The 22,407-nt window shown below is 32.8% G+C and overlaps 2 protein-coding genes and 1 pseudogene across 2 annotated transcripts; 1 reads left to right on the top strand and 2 right to left on the bottom strand.

The window, feature by feature from the left end:
- The first annotated feature begins 4,921 nt into the window (after window positions 1-4,921).
- On the top strand, window positions 4,922-5,953 carry LOC132190780 (blue copper protein-like; annotated as a pseudogene).
- A 2,917-nt stretch (window positions 5,954-8,870) lies between these two features.
- On the bottom strand, window positions 8,871-15,473 carry LOC132190779 (disease resistance protein RUN1-like). The gene is made up of 6 exons (XM_059605825.1): window positions 14,950-15,473; window positions 12,194-13,295; window positions 11,055-11,485; window positions 10,777-10,952; window positions 10,567-10,655; window positions 8,871-9,491 (listed from the first exon to the last, which is right to left on the bottom strand). Exons 1-6 carry the CDS (start codon window positions 15,471-15,473, stop codon window positions 8,871-8,873), a joined length of 2,943 nt encoding a protein of 980 aa, XP_059461808.1.
- Window positions 15,474-21,020: 5,547 nt separating this feature from the next.
- LOC132190778 (secreted RxLR effector protein 161-like) lies at window positions 21,021-21,407 on the bottom strand. The gene has a single exon (XM_059605823.1). It carries the CDS (start codon window positions 21,405-21,407, stop codon window positions 21,021-21,023), a length of 387 nt encoding a protein of 128 aa, XP_059461806.1.
- Window positions 21,408-22,407: the final 1,000 nt, after the last annotated feature.

Below are 22,407 nucleotides of genomic sequence, written 5' to 3'. Positions count from 1 at the left end.
AACATTTGCCTCCAGAGTTGCTGAGGAGGGGCATAACCATCTCCACATTTTCATTATCTCTAGAAGTCACTCTTGTGTCACTTCACATCATTTTTTGAGTGACACAAGAATAACTTTTAGAATTGCTTAGCTTCCATTTTTTCAATGAACAAATAAAGTTCGGTCCAAACCCACGGCCAAGTTGTCGGTGGTCCAAGGTTATTTATTTACTTTTTATAATTTTCATTTTTTATAAAAGGGGTATTGTGGTGTTGGGAGATAAAGCAGTTATGCAGTTTTTACTAAGAGTACATTAATATGCATTGTTGATCACAACTCTAGCCCAAAAGCTTAACCTAAATGGGCTAAGGGGCTAAGGTCTACTTACGTATATTATATATATATTTTTACAATGTGGGACACAACACTCACAAGTGCACTCCCAACGATCTCCCCCTCACTTCTGAGTCTCTTCACATTGACCCAACTCCCCATCGCTTGTGAGTCTTTTTATATTTTCAAGAGTGTCTCACATTAAGAGTTGCGGATGGCCGGAGACACAACTCTAAACCTAACGCATCCAGACACCCGTCTCAGGAAGATAACCATGGCTCTGATACCAATTTTTTTTTACCGTGCACAATAATTGATGAACAATATAGAATCGAAAAAAGAGAGAGATTGAGAGAGAGAGAGAGAGAGAGAGAGAGAGAGCCTAGTTCCATCTACTTGGCCTTCCACAGGTATTAATATGAGTGTACTGGTGTACAGTGAGAAGTATGTATTAAAGTTAAGTTTCACATAATGCGAACTTAAGCATTTAATCAATAGTTAATGTTGTGCAAATTTATTTAACTCACAAGTGCACGAATCAATTGTAGTTTAATGGATTACAAGTGCGAGGTCGAACCCATAGAGAATTGTATTTTTGAAAGAGCAATTTAAATCTAAAAAAATTTTATCCTAACCTAGTTTCAAAAATGGTTTTGAATTGGGTTTTTTAAAATTAAAAGACTAAACATAAACTAAATAAACTAAGAGATAAAAGACTAAGGTTTGGGAATTCACATTCATTGAATCATAAGAACATACTTTTATGTTTATCAATATTAATCTGAAGTTCTCACAATTAAAATCTTAGATATGTTTCACCATGCTTCAACAGTTAATCAAAATCATCCCATGTATCCATTCATTGCACAAATCACAAAAGGAATCCAATATCAATTAAATCATCAGATGTATCCGTAAATTACAAAAGATATCCAATCTTGATTGAAACACCAAATGTATCCATTGAACAAATCACAAGGGATATCCGATTATTTAGGCAAATAAAATCAAGCAATCAATTCTGTGAAATTATCTTAAATCATCAAATGTATCCTTGAATCACAAAAGATATCCAAGAATCACTCCACACACTGAAAAGAAGTAAAACAATTGAAATATTAAACCCAATAAAATCAAATAAATAAAGACTTACATGAAAGTATTGATGTTCTTCATCGGTGAGGCTTCATCCTTAAACTTAGTTGGGAATTAGCTCCACATAAAAATAAAACTAAAATCTAAACCTAAACTAAACTAAAGAGAAACTAAACAAAAGAATTTTGCTCTCTGGGATTGTGTATATTTTCTTGAATGCAAAGAAGTCTATTTATAGGCTTAGGGAAGTCCTAGAAACCTTATTAAACCTAGATAATTCAGAGGTCTGTCTCCCAGTCAAAATAGAAGTCTGAAATTGGAATAGGATTCGTCCAAATTTGTGACCATTTATTGCGGGACGATCTTGGCATAGTAACTGTCTGAATTAGGAAAATCTTATTTCACAATGAATTGTACTATTTTGAGTTAGCTTTCCAATGCCGTTGAATCACTTCAATTCAATATTTGAGCAGAAAGTTATGGTCAAAATACTGAGACGTGTACAAAATCTGAATTTGAATCCGATCCGAAATCTTATCCAATCTGATCTTTTATCCAATTTAATCTGATTTAACATTTTTCTTGGATTTGGTTAAACTTAACCACCTCATCTAGGTCTTCTCACAGTATACTTTCTTCCAAACTTTGCATTTTTCTCTTCAAAGCTGTAGTTTTTCTTTAATGACATACAAAACACTAAAAACACAAAACTAACACAAAATATTAAATAACAACACAGTTAAAGGATTAACTAATGTAAATAAAGGGGTCCAAGTATACAATATTTGGCACTTATCAATTAATAATAATATAAAATAACGTCAATACCTTTTTTCGTACCTAAGTTTTCACTTTTTTAGTTTTTTCCACTTAGGTATTAATTTGTATCACAAATGACACCTAACTTATGGGTAAGTACCAGTTTAGTACTTCTGTCACCATTCTGTCAATCAAACTAACGAACTGACATGTGTTATAACAAAAACATGCCATGTGTCCTAAAAAAAAAATTATAAAATTAATTAAAATAATTTTTAAAAAAAATCAAAACTTAAAAAAAGAGAGACAAATATGGGATGGCTCGCCCACCCCATTTTGGCCAATGGGAGTGGCCGGCCACCCCTATTTTGGCCATTAAGGGTGGCTGAGCCACCCTAGGGCTGGAATGAGGTGGGTGAAATTAGTTCGGTTGATGGAATCTGTCAAAAGTATTAACTTAGTCTTTACCCATAAGTCAAGTACCATTTGTGATGCAAGTTGAAACCTAGGTCTGAAAAAAATAAAAAAAGTGAAAACTTAAGTACTAAAAAGTTATTAACCTTATAAAATATCCTAATCATCACATAATGCAAACTTAATCATTTAATCAATAGTTTAATAATAATATAAAATATCCTAATTATCACATAATGCAAACTTATGTACAAACTATAAAGCAAATTAGGCTCTGTTTATTTCGTCGTAAAATGGTTTCCGTCGGAAAATATTTTCAGGGAAGCCATTTTTCTTGAAAATCTTTTCTGTCAAAAACATTTTATGACGTTTACTACGCGCACAGAAAATGAACATATATATATATATATTATCCAATAAGGTCCCCGCCGCGGGACCCACCTCGCCTGGGACCTGCTCAGGACTTTATTGGAAAATATAGATATAAAAAAATTAAAAATTAAAAATTAAAAAAAAAAAAAAAAAAATTCATGCGCACGGTAAATGGCATAAAATGTTTTCTGTCGAAAACATTTTCAGGGAAAATGACTTCCCTTAAAATATTTTCCACCGGGACTTGCTCGGATCTCGGTCAAGTCTTGGGTAGGTCCTAGTCAAGTTCCTGCGAAGTCCCGATCAAGTACTGGGTAGGTACCTGGTAGGTCCCGGTGGGGTCTCGAGAGGGTCCCGGTCAAGTCCTGGGCGGGTCCCAGTCAAGTTCTAGGTGGGTCCCGATAAGGTCCCGTTAAGGTCCTAGGCGGGTCCCGGTTAAGTCCTGAGCAAGTCCCAGGGGGGTCTTGGGTGGGTCCGGGTCAAGTCTCGTGCAAGTCCCAGCGGGGTCCGAGGCTGGTCCTGGTCAGGTCCCTATCAAGTCCCGAGCAGGTCCCGGTCAAGTCCTGGACGGGGTCCCGGTCAAGTCCCGAGCATTTCCCGATCAAGTTCCAGTGGGGTCCGACAGGGTCTCTGGCAAGTCCCGGGTAGATCCCGGTCCAGTCCTAGGCAAGTCCTGAGTGGGTCCTAGTCAAGTCTCGGACTGGTCCCGGTCAGGTCCAGAGCAAGTCCAGTCCAGTCCGGTCCCGGTCAGGTCACCGGCGGGTCACAATCAAGTCCCGAGCGGGACCTAGGCAAGTCTCGGTTGGGTCTCGAATGGGTCTGGGCAAATCTCGGGCAGGTCCTGGGTAGTTCTGGGTGGGTCATGTTCAAGCTAGTTGGGTCCCGGGCAGGTCCTGGCGTGGTCCCAAGCAGGTCCTGGACGAGTCCCAAGCGGGTCCCGAGAAAGTCCCAGCAAGGTTCTGGGAAGGTCTTAGTAAGCTCCATCGATTTGAGAATAAGATTTTAAAAGTCGAAAAATGGTTTACGGTAAACATTTTCCAAAAATTAAAGAAGAATTTTCGGTCAAAAGGAAAATATTTTCCCTTGACCAGTATTTTACGTCGAAGTAAACACCGTCAAAATGTGAAAATCATTTTCTAGTAACAATTTTACGTCGAAGTAAACGGAGCATAAAGAAACTGAGAAACACACTCCCGTCCATGCAGTAATCTTAGCAAAATCAATTCGTCTAGCTGTAAAAGAAAAGACAATATAAAGAAATTTAAATGAAAAAAAAAAATAGAAAAATACATAAAGAGTATACGGACCATTAAAGCCCTAAGGAATTTTGCTCTTATTGTTCACTTGAAACTTTTACATTACAAAATACTCATATTTATAGGAAACATGCGATACATATGTATGATAATTAAATATGATTACAATCATATCAATAAAATCAAATCATTACAATCAATTACAATTAAATATCTTAAATCAAATCCCATAATATCCTCTAACGTCGTTGTGTTAAATATCAATTATTTCTAAAGCTTAAATAAATAAGACGTGGTAAATTCAATTATATAATTAATAATTTTTCAATCTATTCACATGTGAGTTCAAACTCTCGCAACACGTAAAATATATAATTAAAATATAAGAAAACACACCAAGTTAAGATTCAAACTCATGATCGATCTTTGTTTTATTCTAATATCACATTAAATGATCACCACTTGTCTAAAAAATTAAAATTTTATATTTAACTAATATTTAACACAAAACGGCGGAAATAATCTCAAAGTTAAAAGCCGGCAAGCAGTCCAAAATGTAAAAGAAATGGCCTAGCTCTTGAACAACTCCAACAAATTAAATTAATTGTGCCATTTGGCATTGCCGTCCATAAACGGTCAAGATGTGAGGTCTTTGACTTATAAATACCCACCATTTCTAGGTCTTGAGATCAACAACACAATAAAGAGAATCAATGGCATTTTCCCAATATTTCTTCATCCTTGCAATCGTAGCAATTCTTGTCCCTTCAATTTTGGCCATAGAATTTGTGGTTGGTGATGACAAGGGTTGGACCATTAACTTTGACTACCAAGCTTGGGCTCAAGGAAAGGAGTTTCATGTCGGTGACACTCTTGGTAAATTAACTCTATAAACTTTTTGTACTTATCATATTTTTTATATAATTTTTTTGTTTTATTTGCCCATGTTTGTTTTCAAATCAATACTTTGTTAAAGTATTGAAAAATTTACATGTTCCTATCAGCTTAAACTTTTACAACAAATGGTGATTTAACATGATAACAGAGCCATAGGTCATGAGTTTGAACTTTAATTCCGTCAATTCACTCTAATTCAATTAAATATTTTAGGTGTTGTGTCTCACCTTTTAAAAGGGAGATTGAGACCATACGTGAGGATGAGTGTTAAAGTATTAATTATATCTCATCCGAATAGAAAGTTTTTTCCTTTACAAAAAGTGGACAGGGAACCACTCCCATAACATTACTCCAATTTTTGTAAAGGAAAATCATTTTCATTCGGATTTTGATACATAGCATTACTCGACTTTGAGGCTATCTTGTTTTTAAGGGGTTGCTAGTGGATCATTTTTGTTTCTTATTGAGTATTAAAAAAAAAATATTGTAAATGTATTTATTTTAATTTTGATTGATGATGGAAGAATTAACTTTTGGTGCAGTTTTCAAGTATAAAGAGGGAGTTCATAATGTTCTTAAAGTCAATGGAATGTGTTGCACCATTGGGAATTGAGGCCCTGATTAGTGGAAATGATGTGATTACTCTAGCAACCTCGGAAAGAAAATGGTATATTTGTGGTGTTGCCAAACATTGTGAGAATGGAAACCAAAAACTTGCCATAATAGTGCTGCCTCAGACAGTGTCTCTAGCACCTTCTCCTATTTCAACAGCTAAGAAATGCGTTAAACCTATATATTATGGGTGGATGATGGTTGTTTTTGGCATCCTTGCCATGGTCACGGTTTAAAGTTGGATTAATAGTACTATAGTTAAAATTCTCCTTTCATGTTTGTGGAGTGTATTGAATTCATTAATTGTTTGCATTGTATTGGATCTGAATTTATTGATTTATAGTAGTATGTGTGTTCTGAAATATAAACCATTTGTGCTCTATATTTGTACCAAATACTATGTTTGAGCATATTTGTTAAATTATCTTGCAAACAACGGAAGGGGTTTAGGCAATTTAACATTATAAAGATGGGGTGGAAATGGCTTTTAATAGAAGTTTTGGCATTTTATCTAGGGGTGTCAATGTGGGCAGTTTCGCTAACCGCTAACTGCTATAACCATTAACCGCTAACCGCTATAACCGCCTAGCGGTTAGCAGTTAGTGGTTAGCGATTATTGAGTTTACTAACCGTAATCGCTAACCGCCTTTTTATATAATATATTTTTATAATTATAATTATAAAAATATTTATACATATAACATAGTCACTTAATCATTAAATCACAATTTTAAAAAAAAAAATAATTAAATCACAATTTGAGTGTTAATATATTATTACTATAATTTATATGATTATATCATATAATCACTTGATCATTAAATCACAATTTGAGTATTAATATATTATCACTATAATTTATATGATTATATCACATCATCAATTGATTATTAAATCATTTGATTATATAATAACAAATTATACATATATAACATGACATAACTCATAAGTATACCAATTCATACTAATACAACAATTAAATATCTAGAGACTTATTTCTAATGTATGTTATAAACTTATAAGTCTATATAAGTCTACATATGCATATGAATAATATAAATGTATAATATCAATACTTAATCATATGATTCAATGATAATTCAAATACTTTATTCAAGACTTCAAGTGAATCATATTATTAATGTACAATGATGATATGATTCGTATAATATCAAATTAAGTAATTGACATTGGATTAAACAATGACCAATGTGTTACTTATAAACACAATTTAAGTATTAATGTATTATCATTATATGTTGTGACAATTGTCTGAATTCTGAACTTTTTTTTTTATATATTGTGTTGAATTTTTTTTCTTTTTTCTTTTTTTTTTTTCTTTTTTTTAAAAAAAAAAAAGTTAACCGGTTATGATTTAATATTTAAGGAAATTTCTTTAAAGTACAAGTAAATGTAAATTTTGGGTTAAATATTTTTGATTTTTCAATATGGGCTCTTTTTATAACAATTGGGCCCAAGAAGACACTAAAAATACAAAAACAAAAACAAAAAAAAGGGGTAAAAAAAAAAGCCCAAAAAAAGAAGCCCGAAAAGGTCCAAAAAGCCTTAAAGAAAGCCCAAAAAGGCCCAAAAAGCGCAAAAAAAAAAAAGCTCAATTTTGAAAAAGCGGTTAGCGGGCAGTTATCTCTTTCACTAACCGTTAACCACTAGGCAGTTAGCGGTTACGGTTAGTAAAATCTACTAACCGCTAAGGCAATTATGGTTAGTGGTTATTGCTAATAACCGCTAACCGTAACCACCTTGACACCCCTAATTTTATCAACTCAAACATAATTTGATTGTTTATAAGATAATAATGCTAATACCTTCAAGTCTTTGCTTTTAGGCTTATTTAAAAGATGAGGATCCACTATACTTTTGCTGTCCATATTTTAGAGGAGGCTATAGAGCTCACCTGCTTTGAGCAACTCTGGGAGTAATGCTCGAAATTACTCTTGTATTTCTCTTATATCACTCTGAAAATGATATGGCTTCTAAAATCATTGTTGGGTTTGTAATTGATCATTATTGAATTTAATCAAATAGTGATTTTAAAAGACACATCATTCATAAAGTGACATAAGAGGGACACAAGAGTGACTTCTAAAATTACTCCAACCTCAGAGTGTAGACTAGGATTCACTACTCGAGGCAAGTGGACCCCACAACCTTCCTCTCTTGTACTATAGAAATTTCAATAAAATTTGAATAGCCTAATTGTTCACCAGCATGAAGATAAACTTTGGTCACCTGCTTGAAGATTCTAATCACATACTAGCAAATTGGGAAGAGAGACTCATTGTTAAATTACCAATTATTTCAAAAGCTTAAGCTGGTAATAAGATATAAATTTAATCACTTAAATCATTGTGAAATATTTAATTAAAATAAAGGGTGATTTGATGGAGTCAATGTTCGATCACAGGACCTTTGCTCTAATACCATATTAAATTACCAGTTATCTTAAAAGCTTAAGCTGATAGGAAGAGGTAAATTTAATCACTTAATCATTATTTCAACACTCGTTATTTATCCATCTCTTTTTTAAATTCACCATTGGATATTGTGTATGATTCATATGTAGATCTAATGGAGATGAATGTAAGATACATGAGAGATCGATGAAAAAAATAACATTTATCTTTGAAAAAAAAAAAAAAAAAAATTGGCCACCTTGGATATCGATTGAAAGACCTTCTATGATCATATGAGTGGGGGGTTTTTCAATTATTAGATATTCAGTATTCATGACACATCCATCATGCGTTTAATAGATAGTTCTTCTAATTTTCTACCACAAGCAACAAACAATGATCAAAACGACAATCCCATGAGCCATGGCGATATGATCCCTACTTTTTTAATATGGTAATACAAATTGTACTATCTCCATAATATATTTAAAACTGCAAACTTTTAAGTTGTATGGAATTTCTTGTGCACTCGTTTGTTAAAACTGAATGGGATTGTTAGAAAAGAAATGGGATAGGTGTCCATTTTTTTTCTTTCTAAATGTCCACCCAAGAGAAGGGAAATGAGAAGGTGATTCAATCTAGTAACTTCTGCTTCATGAGACGCGATCTCTAGTAGATTGAGCTACCCTTTAGAGATGGGATAGAAACCAATGTATGCACTTCATCCTTATCTACTGCATTACTTGTTGTGTGAACAAATAATGACGATAATGGATCGAGTGCGCCATTCCTCTGTAGCAAGCTTTTTGAGCTTTTTCTCTTTCATCAAAGTTTGTGAATCATCAATCATATTTGGAGATCTCATTTTTCTCTTAGAGGAGCATCTATCTTCTATATTGTTATTGTCATCCTCATCATCACTGACAACAATGGCATGACCCTCATCTTTTCCATCAACAACCCTGTCATATACTAGATAGACCCCTATTTTCTTCACAATGAATATTTCAGGCCTCCAATATACAAGAACCTCTACTTCATTACCATCCTCAAAATCATTGGTACGAACAATATTGCGTATACGTAGGAATAGGTGATCTCCAAGAGGGAATAGGCCACTGGTTGTATTCTTGGTATGGTTGATAAATAACATGCTACCTTCGATAAATGACATGCTGCCTTTATATGAAGATAACACTTGAACACGTGATGCAGATACAACACATACACCAAACTCTTTCAATATGGGATCAACAGTAGGTACTTTAAAATGTACCGAGGGTCCCTCACACTGATACGTGAACCAATCGGGGATTTGATTGCCAGGGAGGACAATGCCAACTCCACGTAGAACCCATTCCTATTACATCAGCAGAGGATGATGGGTGTTAAGTATTAACTAAGTGATACGAGATAACATGATATCATAACAGAGGTATTGAGTTGAAATTCTACTCCACACATTATTCTATGGGAAAAATACATTTTACCCTCATGAACTATCCACTCATTTGCACTTTGACCTCAAATATTTAAAAAGTGACACTTAACCCTCCCCCCCTTGAAATTTACCAGTTAGTAATTGAATTATATTCCGAATTTTTTTTTTTTTTTTTTCTAAAATGTTCTTTATCCTTAAGTTGCAAAATTAAAAAAATTACAGGTGTTTATTCAAAAAATGGGCTTTTCAAATTCTAGGGTCTAATCAAGTGGCCGGCCACACCTTAATTTTAAATTTTATTTTTTATTTTTTTTTTATTTTTATTTTTCCAACTTGGGATGGGGGCATTTTGGGGGAAAAAAAATCAGAATGGTCGAATTGCAACAATTTGGAAGTTTGGGGAGTCAAGTGTCACTTTTTCAACATTGAAGGTCAAAGTGCAAATGGGTAAATGATTCAAGTGGGTAAAATGTATTTTCCCCTTATTCTATTTTAGTTAAAAATTAGGAAAAACTTCACTTAAAACCCTTGAATTACCGCACGTTTTGGCAAGCCCCTCAAACTTTAAAATCTCTCAATTTCACCCCTCGAATTTCAATTTGATGCAGTTTACCCCCTCCGTCAATTTTTACTGATAAAACCCCTAAAAGGACAAATTTACCTTTCAATTTTCTTTTTATTAAAAAAAAAAAGAAAAAAAAAAGGGTTCATAAGGTGGCCCAACCATGGGTCGCCTTGTGATTTTTTTATAATAATTTTTTTTAAAAAAAAATTAATTTAAAATTAAGGATAAATTTTGAATTTTATAAAAAAGTCAGGGACATAAACGTTATTGTCTCTCTTTTAACGTTTAAAATCTGACGGATGGGTTCAAATTGATAGGTTTTGAGGTTTGGGGAGCTTGTCAAAACGCACGGTAATTCAAGGGTCTAAAGTGAAGTTTCCCCTAAAAATTAAGACAGAGAGAGAGAGATAGAGAGAGAAAAACATGTACCTGTAGGATGCTTTGCTTAAAAGTATGTGTTAGATTCATGCATCCTTCCATGCCAACAGACATAATAGGATTTGACCACTTATCCAGACCTGGAATTTCGACTAATTTGTGACAGTTAGTAAGGTACAAACCATTCATATTTGACAGCTTTGATAGATCCAGCATTTTTTCCAATGCAGTGCAGTGTTTTGCATCTAAAAAAAATCAAACTTGCTGGTAAATCCGGAATTGATTTAAGCTTTCTACAGCAATCCAGTCTAAGATCTTGAAGCTTCGAAAGACCACCTAGGCTTGTTGATAGGCTTTCAAAACTATTGCATCTTAAATCTAAAATTTTAAGAGAACATAAATTCCAAAGATCGGTAGGAATTCCGTCATCCGATAAACTGCAGTCCCAAAGACATAAGTGTGTTAGTGAGTTCAAGCCTTGTAGTGCAGCAGGCAGTAGATTGATTGACTTAGGACTTTTCCTTGGTGATATCCAAGACCAAAAGAGTGATGGCAATGACTTAGACGGTGATCCTTTACACCCACATAGAGATAAATATTTGAGATTCTTCAATTGCACTATACTAAAAGGCACTTGTTTTATAGCAGTTCTGTCTGCAAGAAGAGTTGTCAATGATTCCATCTCCCCCAAGTTGTCAGCCAGATTGTGCATTTTAGAACACCCAGAAAGAATGAGAGTTTCTAGCGACTTCAAGTTATAGAAACTCCCTGGCAAACTTTTAAGGCATTTGCAATCTTTCGAATTCACCAAAACAAGATTACTAAGATCTCCAATGAAGTGGTGAACCTCAAGCAAACTCGTACAATCTTCAAGCATTAATTGCTCTAGATTTGGGAGTTTTGAAAAGTCAGGGGTGTCGCTCAGATAATAAGAGTGACTGAGATTTAGAATTTTCATCTTCTCAAGCAACTGCTAAACAAATAAGAAAACAACCAATTAGAAAAGGAAGGAAAGCGCAATAGTAGAGCGTAGAACATAAAATAATAATAATAAATAAATAAATCATTGATTATTTTACCTTGGGACTTTCCCAAACTTTTTTGAGATTGCTATATTGCAAGTCAATTACAACTAAGTTTCTTGGATAAAAGTCATTTGGAATAAACTTTAGAGGAAATCTATGCCAGCAGAGCCACCTTAATTCTTTGAAAAGATATTTATAGTCTCCAGTCAATCTTACGTGATCAAGTAGGAGTAATCTTAGTTTCTACATCTTAATAAATGCTTTTGAATTGAAATTCATCTTACTTAGACCTGTCAATTCTAAAGTAACTCCTTCAACTGCATTTGTTCCCTGTAAAAACACAAGAATTGCATAAGACAAGTGATTATCTAAACTTATCACATAATCTTTCTTATTAATCATTTCATTTATCTCGATTTGCTTAATATAATGTAATCATGTTTGCAACTACAAAAACAATAGAATGATGTTAGGAAAAAAAAAAAAAAAGTTCCCATTTTCAAATAAGAAATATATGGATTATACTTTCAAGGCATGTGATTAGTGTGAATTAGTACGCATTTGCTTCCCGAATTACATATATCTTAGAAAGGAAAAAAAATACTTTTTTTTTTTTTTCTTTCAATGTTTTCAATTGAGAAAGTTCTTATTACCTCATGCTTTGTCAATATATCAAATGCATCCTCATGCAGCCATAATCTACTCCATTTCCCAGGTTCATTGGGGTGTTTCTCACGAACGATTTCTCTTGCCATGTCTCGCAACAAATCATGCATTGTAAACTCATTTGTCTCACTAACTTTAAGAAGACACCATTGAATGAGGACACTAATTCCAATCTTTGCAAAAAAACCACAGCCATCCAATATTTTTACAACATAGTCTATATCCTTTCCTATGAAGAAACATGATATGTCAAGGAATATATCTTTTTCAGTATTGTCGCTTACTCCATCAAAACTTATTCTAAGTTTATTTTGAATCTGCTCATGAGGAATCCTCTTCAATTTATCTAATGCACTTTTCCATTCTAGCATGCTTCTAGAGAAAAGGAATGAGCCCAAAACTTCAAGTGCTAGTGGCAACCCTCCACAGTAAGCAACAACACTTCTTGACAAATCAGTATAATCTTCAATAGGATAACTATTCCTAAAGGCATGCCAACTTAAGAGCTCAAGAGAGTCAATGTCATTCATTGCTGTAACTCTATATACACTATCCACTTCTAGCTCCTTTAGCAAATGCTCATCTCTTGTTGTTATAATAATTCTACTTCCCAAACCAAACCAGTCACACCTTCTACAGATGGCATTCAGTTGCTCCATTTGGTCTACATCATCAAGTATCACAACTATTGCTTTACTAAAAAGTCTTTCTTTAATCATATTGATTCCTCTATCAACACTACTTATCTTTATCTCGCTTGTCTTCAAGATGTCAAAAAGAAGTTGTTCTTGGAGATGAACATGACCCCTAGGTTCCTTGGAAGTTTCCCTAACATTTGTAAGAAAACTTTTACCTTCAAATCCATGAAAAAATTGGTTATAAATGGCTTTAGCAATGGTTGTTTTGCCAATTCCGCCCATTCCCAAGATTCCTACCATGCGAATATCGCTAGCTCCAACATTTAACCCAAAAGTTATATCTTGAACATGAGAATCTACTGCAACTGGGTAGAGTGCTATAAACAAGTGTGTGTTGTTCAGTTCTCTTGAAATCTCTTCAACAATTTTCTTAATAAACTTTGCTTCATGCCTGGAAATTATTTTAAGAAGTTAGGTAGAGTCATATTATACAAGAGAAAATTGAACTATAAGTTTCATATACACAAATATGTAAAAAGTTAGAACATATTAGTTTTGGCCATTATCCTTAACTCATTAGCATTTACCTTACTAATGGGTCAAAGTTTGAAGAAACTAAATTTTTATACCATAGAATTATGTTAACCCAAAATCCAATAGACTCAACACCTCTCTCACACAGACAACAAAAATTACCCTTGCTTTTAATTCCATGACAAATAATAGTGTTTTGTTCTTTTCAAACCTATAGTGCAGCTAGCATAGTAAGATTTTTTGTATTGTAGTTGCAAAGGGTTTTCTTCATTTTCTCTACTTATTTTCACTCTTTCTGCCTCAAAAACTAAAATGTGGCCTATATGTATGCAAAAGGTAGGTCAATATAAACCAGGTCAACTAGGCTTTTTTTCCCACATGATTTGATGGAATATCAAATCACATCAATAAATTTCCACCATGATTTGAATTCTATCAATGCTTCTAAAGGCAATAACAAACTACAACTATCATTCAAGTTGAAGTAATACTTGAGATGAGCACAAGAGTTGGCTTAGTCATAACACTATATTACCATGTTAGTAATTTTGGCCACAACTTTCTTAACTAACTCTTCTTCTTGTAGATTTATTTACTCTCTACAACCTTCTTTTATTTGGGCAATGATCAAGTTATATATATATATATATATATATATAGGAGAAACTTCACTTTGTACCCCTGAACTACCACTCCTTTCGATATGCTCCTTTCAAACTTCAAAACTCCTTACTTTAGACCCTTGAACTTTCAATTTCTATCACTTTGGACCTTCTCTGTCAATTTTTGATGTTAAAACTCTTAGAAAGACAAAATTACCCTTCAATTTTCTTTTATAAAAAAAATGAAAAAAAAAAAAGGTTACAAGGTGGCCCAACCGTGGGTCACTTTGAGATTTTTTTTAATAATTTTTTTTTAAAAAATAAAAAAAAAAAGTTTTAATTTGAAATTAAGGATGAAAGTGATAGAAATTGATAGTTCGGAGGTCCAAAATGAAAGGTTTTAAAGTTTGATGGGGGCATGTCAAAAGGGGTGGTAGTTCAGGAGTTTAAAGTGAGGTTTTCCCCCTTTTTTTTTTTTATTAAAATTATGCCTTAAAAAACCGGTTTAGCCTTTAAAAAAAAAGGATTTACACTACATGTCATAATTCTAGACTACCTCTAAAAAGTGATTCGGCTTATATATATATATAAGCCAAATCACTTTTTAGAGGTAGTCTAGAATTACGAAATGTAGTGTGAACCCATTTTAGCAATGAAATAAAAAATAAAAAAATTGATAGAATATAAAGTAAAATAAAATAAAAACAATAAGGTATGAGAAAAATGAGAAAGAGATAAGCAAAGAGTTTTGAGGTGGTTCCACCCTAAAAACTTACTTGCATTGTTTATAATGTCCGATATATATATATATATATATACTTTGACTATGTTAGATTTTTTTTTTTTTTTAATAAAACAAATGTTCATATTATAATATATGTATATATAGAAAACATATTGCAATGTGATACTATAAATGTTCTAAAATATAGTAGGTGAAAGACAAAACTATTGCTTATGCGAACTTACCCGTCTGCAGTTTTTCTTAGATTCCACCCTGACAAATTAGCAACATCACACAAAGCTCTTCTCCACTTGAGAACTTTGTCCATGTCCAACAAATAATGCTCTTCATGTTTCGCGAATGCTTTTGCAAAACTACCCGTCTGCTTTCTCACATCAAAGGGCTCAACATCATAGAATATAGGTAGAACCAGTTGCTTCAAAGTTCTTCGACACTCCATAATTTCCACAAGTTCCTCCATGCACCACCTCGAAGCTGCATAGTTCCTTGAGAAAACGATGATAGAGATTCTGGATCCTTGGATTGCTCGTATCAATTCGGATGCAAGGTATTGTCCTCTTCGGAGCTCATTGTCATCTTTAAAGATTTTGATTCCAGCATCTCTCAAAGCAAAGTAGAGGTGGTCGGTGAAGTTTTTACGCGTGTCTTCGCCTCTGAAACACAAGAAAACGTCATAGATCCAATTGGAACGAGGGGAAGAAGATGAAGAGAAGATGGCTACAGGAGATCTTGCTATTCTGATAGCCATGACTCAACTCCCAAAGACTTGATTTATCCTGATAATTTATTTGAAGTAAAATGAATAAAAGTGTTTGGAAGGATAAAAGGGTGGAAATCCAAGAGGAAAACAAAGAGAAATAGTTAAAAGAAAGCTGAATGGACTTCGTCCTCCAACCCCTTAACTATTTATAGATAGGCATCCCCTTAAATAGTTAAATATGGTGTGGGGATAACCACGGCTGTTATGATGTGATCATCCCCTAACGCATCACTATTATTGATCCAATCTCAACACGAGAATGACTTTTTGTGTAGTTGTTCCCGTGTTCAAATTGGAACAATAAATTACACTAATAATGGTTGATTTGGACACAAAAACTTGAAAGAAACTTCAAAGAAAAGAAGGAAGCTCTTTCAATTATCGTACATTTCTTCTAAGCAATTTGAATTCAAAGATGTTAAGAAAGCAATAAATTTGATCCCGTGTTAGACGTTAGAGAAAAGACAAGCACTTTCAATTCCTTAATTGCATTTTTTAAAAGCACACATATATAAATCATTTCTTATAGGAAAGTCATGTGATTGGACACTCACACCTAATGTCAATCTCACCATTCTCTTATCTAATGGCTAATATTGTTGCCCGTAATCTTAATTCACAAATGAAGCGTTGAAATCGGATTACATTTTCTTTGCCATTTGGCACTTCCATCAATTCTTCCTCCACTAGCATCACAATTCTAACTTGTGGATATATTACATTTTCTTCGCCATTTTGCACTTCCATAAATGCTTCTTCATCTTTCTCCATTTCAAGTGATTCTGAAAAATGAATGCTGGCATCACAAAAAGGCCTAACCAAGAACCAAGTGATTCCTCGATCTCCCACATATTCTCTGCAACCAAACATAAAGACATCATGCGTGTCTCTCTTTTGTGAGTTGGCCTGATTGTGATGTTTAATGTGGTCATTTTCATGGTTGATTCATGGTTCAAATTGGTCGTGTTCAAAATTAGAGGTAGAAATTAGTGCAAACTTTTGTATCAGGAGCCAAGATTGACTTCAAATAGCTAAGACATGGCGGAGCCAGGATGTCCATTCCGGGGGGCAAATTTTGTTTGATGAATACAAAAATAAAGTTGAACAAAAATAATTAAGAGTATTAAAAAAATATAAAAATTTAATTGGAGCTCAATAGAATCTTTGTTTTTCTCCATAATCTCAGATAGCTACAATTATTTATTTTATACCATTAAAATATGCAACAAAAACTATATATATATATATATATATATAATTAAATACATAAACAATTATCAAGAATAACAATATAAATATTAAAAAAATTAATTTAAAAGAACAATCTAAATTTAAATATAAAAATTTAATTACATACCTCAATTTTTATAAGAAAAAGTTGAATGGACCTGGTTGAAGACTTGAATGCTTGAAGTTTGAAAGTTGAAGGGAACAAATTTACTGGAACTCTTGAAGCAGAAGATGCCAATTGTTGAATGGATAAAGGAATAATAGAGAAATTTGAAGTCTTTAAGAAGAAAATTCTGTAGCAAATTTTTGTAAGATTTATATCTGATTTTGCAAATATTACACACATAATAGAAAACAAACTCAAAAGAAAGGGAACAAGGAGATTTGACAATTGCTTTTTGGATTTGATTGGCACATGGCTCTAAAATTGGTGTCTCACGTGAGGTGAAAGTGTGTCTTTGACTTGTGTGTTATAAGTGTAAACATTTACTAGCATTTTAACTTGACAAAAAATACATTTTGTTTATTTTTTCGCTCAGAAATTGAGATGTGATAAATTAGCTAATTTTTTGTTATTTGTTATTTCTTTTAGAGCTGAAATTAATTAAAGGTAACGTACCTTTTAAAAAAAAAAAAAAAAAAAAAAAAACTTTGAATGTAATGTGCTGTATTTTGCTCGACTTTTTTTTTTTTTTTTAGGGTAAAGTCCACTTAATCCTTTCAAACTACCATCCCAATGACAATCTACTAAAACTATTAATTACGATAATTTACCCCATAAACTACCAAAACAATAACAATATACCCCCCAATATTAGAAAAATGACAAAATTACCTACATAATTTTCAATAAGACAAAAATATCCATAAAAATTTGTAAAAAATAAATAAAAATTTAGTATTTTTGTTTTTATTTTAGTAAGGGTAATTTCGTTATTTTTTTAAAATTGGGGGTACATTGTCATTATTTTGGTAGTTCTGAAAGTAAATTGTCGCAATTGATAGTTTGGAGGAGTAAATTGTCATTGAGATAGTAATTTGAGGGGATTTGTCTTGTTTTGAACAAAATGTGATGGAAAGTTTGATTTTTTTGTATGACTTTTGTGCTTGTGCTAGTGCCTTGTCTTGTCAATGGTTTATTTAAGACAAAAAAAAAGGGGGGGTCTTTTCTTCATTATTTACACAGTGAAGTCAAAACTTCTTCTATACGTCAAGAAAATAGTGGGGACAAGTGAGCAACTAGTCAGCCAGCATGAAACTTTATTTAGTGAAAGGATGCATTTTAAAAGAAAACAGAAAATTAACTATATATCTTCAACCTTTTGTTCTTCTGAGAGTTTCAACTTCTTACAGTGACAAATAAAAAAAATTAGAGTCAACTCAAGTCCCAAGGTACAGGTATTCCTAAAAACATATGCCCTCGAGAGTTGGTGAGGAGGGGCATAACCATGGCATAAGAAAAATTCTACCAATAGTAAGGAGAATTTTTAGGAGTTGAGTGCCCCCCCTCCGGATCCTTCCTCCGCCCCTAGCCCCAAGACCAAGTGCAATTTTGTTGAGGCCTTGGAGAAGCACTTTCAACTCCTTAATTGCATTTTTTCAAAGCACAAATAAACTCCGATCCACTCACATATGAAGTCAAGGGCGGAATTAAAACTTTTAATTTAAGAGACAAAATTAATATATATATATATATATATATATATATGTTGGGGGGACAAAAATTAAATTTTAAAGGGCTATTAAAAACTTTTTTGGAGGAACCCCCTACCCCAAGCCGTTCCGCCCCACCCTAAAGTCTCTCTCTCTCTCTCTCTCTTTCTCTGAAAATACTAAATTCTTTTCTTTTCTTTTTATTTTTTATTTTAATTTTTAACATTGTATTCAATACGGGACTGGCGTCAACCAAAGACTTTGGGAGTGAATTCATGCATTTCCATCGGTTCTTTTCCCGCCAATCAAAGACTTTAGGAGTGAATTCATTTCATTTCCATCGGTTTGACTATGACCATTGAAGCAAATTGTAATGAAAGTGGAGAAAATTGTAATGAATGAAATATAAATGGAGAGAAAAGTAGCCAAAGCAATAGAGAAAAATGAGATAATTAATAGAATTTAGGGTGGTTTGACTATGACCATTGAAGCACCCTTCTACCGTTGAAATTGTCATGAAGGCTACACCATGCTCTTGTGTTTACAATGAAAATAATATTTATTTATTAATAGTATAAATAATAAAGTGGCACTACAAAAAAAATATATATATATAGGGTAAATATATCATAAGTCCCTAAATCAACCCGTCAAAATTAAAAACTCCCTAAGTTTTTTTTTTCAACAATTTACTCATTGGGTCAATCAAAATGCTAATAAACTCCTTACCACCAAATTTGTTTAACAGCTGTTAGACAAATCATTAAAATATTAATTTAATTTTAAAATTTAAATCTAAAAATTTTAAAAAAATAAAAATGAATAGTGGCCAGCTCCACCGCTGGCCACCCTTCAATTTCATTTTTCATTTTTAAAATTAAATTAATAAAAAAATTAATATTTTAGTGAGGTGTCTAACGACTGTTACAAAAATTTGATGGTATGGAGTTTATTGGCATTTCGATTGACCCAATGAGTAAATTGCTAAAAAAAAAAAAAAAATAATAACAACTTAGGTAGTTTTTAATTTTGATGGGTTGATTCAGGAACTTATGATATATGTACCCTAATATTTATCTTGATTGTCCACAAGCACTGTAGATGTACTTTGTGAAATCTTGTTTTGTGAGCTTAAAATAGAGTTTTTAGATTCGTTTGAAAGATCTAAAAGTGCGTTTGACACTTAAAAAGTTTGTTTGAAGAAAAAAATACTTGTTTGGTAAAAAAAATTGAAAGCTCTTTTCAGGATCCAAAAAGATTAAAAATGGCTAAAACACACTTTGGCAAGCTTAGAAATAAATCTTTTGCCAAAAAATGATTTTTGACTTTAAAGCTCTATTTCTAAAAAACAACTACAAACATGTTGTAAGTCTAAAATTAAATCTATTACTCCATAAGTGTGAGGGATTAGTTATATGCATCATATTGTGACTTTCTATGGAAGGATTTGCAGCTTGTGGAAATGGAAGCCCCGTGTAGTAGGATAAATCTGGAAAAATATGTTCGCTATCTTCTGCCCACCACAGATAAATGTAAGAATTTGAGAGAAAATTATATAAACATAAAAGAAATACTAACCTTTGGCCATTTTTGTTTAAGTACTTGAATTGAATACTTGTTGAATGTTTGCCAAATTCACAATCCTAGAACTTTCAATTCCGAATCCTAGAACCCTCACTTTGTTGGAGAGTGATAGATAAGGATTTTTGACCTATATGTTTTTCATGTTAAAGATGTGATTAATGGATATCACAAACTTGTCTTTTATATAGGCCAAGACCCCTATCCATTTATCTTACGTTGCTTCCTTCCATCAAGGGAGACCACACTTGGTGAAAATAAAACACATTTTCACCTTTAGTAGTTAACTGTACTTTAATTACCCAAAGTTTTTTGTTTAATAAAAACTATATATAATATACTATATACATATAATATATGTGACATGTGGGCTACCTTAAGTCTCCTGATAGAAGATTAATTCTAATATTCTCCCACTTGGCTCACATGACACATTTTAAAATCATTTGGGTAACTAAAACTGTATATGGCTAAATTGAAGACTACTAAAGCTTTAGTTTCGCTTTAAAGAGAGATACAATACACGAATCATGACGGTTATGTTATTATATCAACATTTCCTTCCGTGTATTACAATGTATGAATCTTTAAAAAATAAAATCTGTATATGGTATAATTCTTTATGAATAACTTCCAATAAGTTATTCTGGGTCTAACTGTATTGGAGCAAATACTTTATATGCACAAAAATAAACATTGTTTTGACAATGAACGAGTACTCTAAATAACAAGAATTTAATCAAGCATAAAATGAGCTTAATAATCCCATGCTCTCTACATGTTTCGAAAATGTCATTATTGAGAGCCTTTTCGTCATGGGATCTGTAATCATAGAAGTTGTACTTGTATGCTCTATAGAGACTTCTTGTTCCTTAATTCTCTCTCTGACAGTAAGATACTTTATGTCAATATGTTTGGTTCTACTCCCACTTTTGTTATTCTTAGAAAAAGAAAAAGAAAAAGAAAAAAAAAAAAAAAAGCTGCTGCCAAACTATCATAGCAAATTCGTAACGGCTTGGATATTGAATACATAATTTCAAGCCCTGTGATAAAATTTCTTAACCATTTTGGCTATGAAGTTGCTTCAAAGCATGCTATGAACTCTGCCTCCATAGTAGAGGATGCAATTATCGTCTGTTTGGTGCTCTTCCATGATATAGTACCTCCTCCCAACATAAAGACATATTTTGAAGTGGACTTTCTAGAGTCTTTACAACCCGCAAAGTCTGAGTCCGAATATCCAATCACTTCTAGATAATCTACATTCTTATAAGTCAGCATATGATTCTTGGTTCCTTGTAAATATCTCATAACCTTTTTTGCAGCCTTCCAGTGTTCCATTCCCGGATTACTTTGATATCTTCCTAACATTCCTACTGCATATGCAATGTCAGGTCTTAAACAAACCTGTGCATACATTAAACTGCCAACATCAAATGCATAAGGAATGCTTTCCATTTCTTGTAAGAAATACCATTTAAAGTATGTCCCTTTATGTCACATATATTATTGTAATTATAAAATTACGGTGTTCAATAATTTATTCCAATTAAAGCTTATTGTGTAAATCAAATATTCTGAATTAAATTACTGATTTAATTCTTGTGGAACAAGTATTTGATTTCAATCAAATATTATGAATTAAATCACTGATTTAATTCTTGTGGAACAAGTATTTGATTTCATTAAAGATTTTATTTTGTGGAATCAATTAGCTGTATTGATTTGATTTTTATTCCTTGATGGGAGGAATAATTAAGGTAACAGATCTAATTGAGGGTCCCCTGACCTACCTATAAATAAGGCCTGTGTATTCCATCAATTGGCACTCACTGGTAGGCATAGGTCAAAAGAACCTCTCAATATTTTTAGTTTTTAGTTTGGTTGTTGTAGAGTTGTTCTTCAAGTCACTTAAGCAAAGCAATGGCCGAAGGTACATATATATTAAACTATTTTCGCTGCTAATGTTATTGTTAATTAGCATTTAATATATATTGAATTTCTTACATGTGGTATTAGAGCATTTTCCCATATTTGTTTAGTCTAGTTTTAATATGTCTGTTGTTGATATTTTATTTTTGTTTTGATAATATTTTATTGGGTAAAAAAAATTTTTTTTTTTTTTTTTTTTTTTTTTAAAAAAAGTGATTCCTGCACGGGCGTGCTACGCACGCCGCGTGGAGTGAATCATGACTCTATTTTATTTTGTTTTATTTTGTGATTATCGAAACAAAACTCAACCCATGGTTATTGAAACTGAGAACCATTTGTTCTCAACCACCATGAAACCCACGTGTATATATATGTTTTATTTGTTTTGACCAAATTGCTCATGTGGTATTGTTTCTTAAAACAAAAATATGTGGGGCCAATGGGTGATCAGGACCCTTGGTCCTTCACTTTCCTCTTGGTCTCTTTCGATGAGAATTTACTAGAGACAAGCTACAGAAACGCCCCC

The sequence above is a fragment of the Corylus avellana genome, chromosome ca8, assembly GCF_901000735.1.
Source record: "Corylus avellana chromosome ca8, CavTom2PMs-1.0".
Classification (NCBI taxonomy): Eukaryota; Viridiplantae; Streptophyta; class Magnoliopsida; order Fagales; family Betulaceae; genus Corylus; species Corylus avellana.
Note: the sequence above shows the minus strand (reverse complement) of the source record. Positions and strands in the feature narration are given on the sequence as shown.